Here is a 2,500-nt window from a genome sequence, read left to right on the forward strand (position 1 = left end):
ATAATACGATGTTAATATCAAACATACAACATGTCTCTCTCTCCCCAGCCCCCCAAACTGCAGGTTTCCTCCCTGTGCTCGGTCTGTCTGTCTCTCTCTCTAACCCTGTCTCTCTCTCTCTAACCCTGTCTCTCTCTCTCCCTAGCCCCCCATCCTGCTGTCTGCCTGTCTGTCTGTCTGTCTAACCCTGTCTTACTGTGTTCCTGTCTCTCTCTCTCTCCCCCCAGCCCCCCTGTCTGTCTCTCTAACCCTGTCTCTCTCTCTCTCCCCAGCCCCCTATCCTGCTGTCTGTCTGTCTGTCTGTCTGTCTGTCTGTCTGTCTGTCTGTCTGTCTGTCTGTCTGTCTGTCTCTCTCTAACCCTGTCTCTCTCTCTCCCCAGCCCCCCACCCTCTCTCTCTCTCTAACCCTGTGTTACTGTGTTATTGTGTTCCAGCCCCCTATCCTGCTGTCTGTCTGTCTGTCTCTCTCTCTCTAACCCTGTCTCTCTCTCTCCCCAGCCCTCCATCCTGCTGTCTGTCTGTCTGTCTGTCTGTCTCTCTAACCCTGTGTTCCTGTCTCTCTCCCCAGCCCCCCTGTCTGTCTCTCTAACCCTGTGTTACTGTGTTATTGTGTTCCAGCCCCCCACCCGGCCCTGTCTCACTGTGTTACTGTCTCTCTCTCTAACCCTGTCTGTCTGTCTGTCTGTCTGTCTGTCTGTCTGTCTCTCTCTAACCCTGTCTCTCTCTCTCTCCCCAGCCCCCTATCCTGCTGTCTGTCTGTCTGTCTGTCTGTCTCTCTAACCCTGTCTCTCTCTCTCCCCAGCCCCCCATCCTGCTGTCTGTCTGTCTGTCTGTCTGTCTCTCTAACCCTGTGTTACTGTGTTATTGTGTTCCAGCCCCCCACCCGGCCCTGTCTCACTGTGTTACTGTCTCTCTCTCTCACCCTGTCTCTCTCTCCCCCCAGCCCCCCACCCGGCCGGCTTCCTCCCCGTCCTCGGCGGCTTCATCGATCACTTTGCTGAAGCTCCTGAGCAGAAGTATCTGTGTGAGGCGTGTCACTGTGTGCTCTGCCAGCCTCGACAGACTGAGTGTGGACACCGCTTCTGTCAGAGCTGCATCAATGACATACTCAGGTCAGTACAGGGAGGGAGGGAGGGAGAGAGACAGACAGGGAGGGAGGGAGACAGACAGAGAGACAGGGAGGGAGGGAGGGAGACAGGGAGGTAGAGAGAGAGAGACAGACAGACAGACAGACAGGCAGACAGTCTAAGTATCTGTGTGAGGCGTGTCGCTGTGTGCTCTGTCAGCCTCGACAGACAGAGTGTGGACATCGCTTCTGTCAGAGCTGCATCAATGACATACTCAGGTTAGTGCAGGGAGGGAGGGAGGGAGGGAGGGAGGGAGGGAGGGAGGGAGAGAGAGAGACAGGGAGGGAGGGAGAGAGAGAGACAGGGAGGGAGGGAGAGAGGGAGACAGGGAGAGAGACAGGGAGGGAGGGAGAGAGAGAGACAGGGAGAGAGGGAGAGAGAGAGACAGGGAGGGAGGGAGGGAGAGAGACAGAGAGAGAGACAGACAGACAGACAGACAGGGAGGGAGGGAGAGAGGGAGTGAGGGAGGGAGGGAGGGAGAGAGAGAGAGACAGACAGACAGACAGACAGACAGTCGAAGTATCTGTGTGAGGTGTGTCGCTGTGTGCTCTGTCAGCCTCGACAGACAGAGTGTGGACACCGCTTCTGTCAGAGCTGCATCAATGACATACTCAGGTTAGTGCAGGGAGGGAGGGAGGGAGGGAGAGAGAGAGACAGGGAGGGAGGGAGAGAGACAGACAGGGAGGGAGGGAGAGAGGGAGGGAGGGAGGGAGAGAGAGAGAGAGGGAGGGAGACAGACAGACAGACAGACAGGGAGGGAGGGAGGGAGACAGACAGGGAGGGAGAGAGACAGACAGACAGGCAGACAGACAGACAGACAGACAGACACTAACTCTTTCCTCTTCTCTCCTCAGCCATCAGAACCCCGTGTGTCCGGCCGACATGGAACCTCTGTTCAAGGACAAGGTAGTGACATCACAGCAGCATGACGTCATAATGATATACTGTCTGTCTGTCTGTCTGTCTCTCTCTCTCTCCCCCTGTCTCTCCCCCTGTCTCTCTCCCTGTCTGTCTGTCTCTCCCCCTGTCTGTCTCTCTCTCTCTCCCTGTCTCTCCCCCTGTCTGTCTGTCTGTCCCCCTGTCTGTCTCTCTCTCTCTCTCTCCCTGTCTCTCCCCCTGTCTGTCTCTCTCTCTCCCCCTGTCTCTCCCCCTCTCCCCTGTCTCGCCCTACACACTTCACCACAGACAGTACTGTTTGTACTGTCTGTGGTGAAGTGTGTAGGGCGGTCGTCCACTGGGTTACAGGGTCGGTGGTTGGATCCCCCGTCTCCCCGCCACATGTCCAAGTGTCCCTGGGCAAAGAGACACTGAACCCTAAATGTCTCCTGATAGTTAGCTTGCACCCTGCGTGGTAGCTGCTGCTGCTGCTATCG

The 2,500-nt window shown here is 56.6% G+C and overlaps 1 protein-coding gene across 1 annotated transcript in view; it reads left to right on the forward strand.

The window, feature by feature from the left end:
• The window catches only part of LOC307261589 (TNF receptor-associated factor 3-like), a gene marked incomplete at its 3' end in the record, with an annotated part of 15,812 nt that overhangs the window by 7,386 nt on the left and 5,926 nt on the right, over window positions 1-2,500 (forward strand). The window contains exons 3-4 of the mRNA XM_080042170.1: window positions 944-1,112; window positions 1,982-2,033. Coding sequence (XP_079898296.1) covers window positions 944-1,112; window positions 1,982-2,033 — 221 coding nt within the window. The remainder of the gene's footprint in view (window positions 1-943; window positions 1,113-1,981; window positions 2,034-2,500) is intronic.

The sequence above is a fragment of the Ammodytes marinus genome, assembly GCF_949987685.1.
Source record: "Ammodytes marinus genome assembly, chromosome: 15".
Lineage (NCBI taxonomy): Eukaryota > Metazoa > Chordata > Actinopteri > Uranoscopiformes > Ammodytidae > Ammodytes > Ammodytes marinus.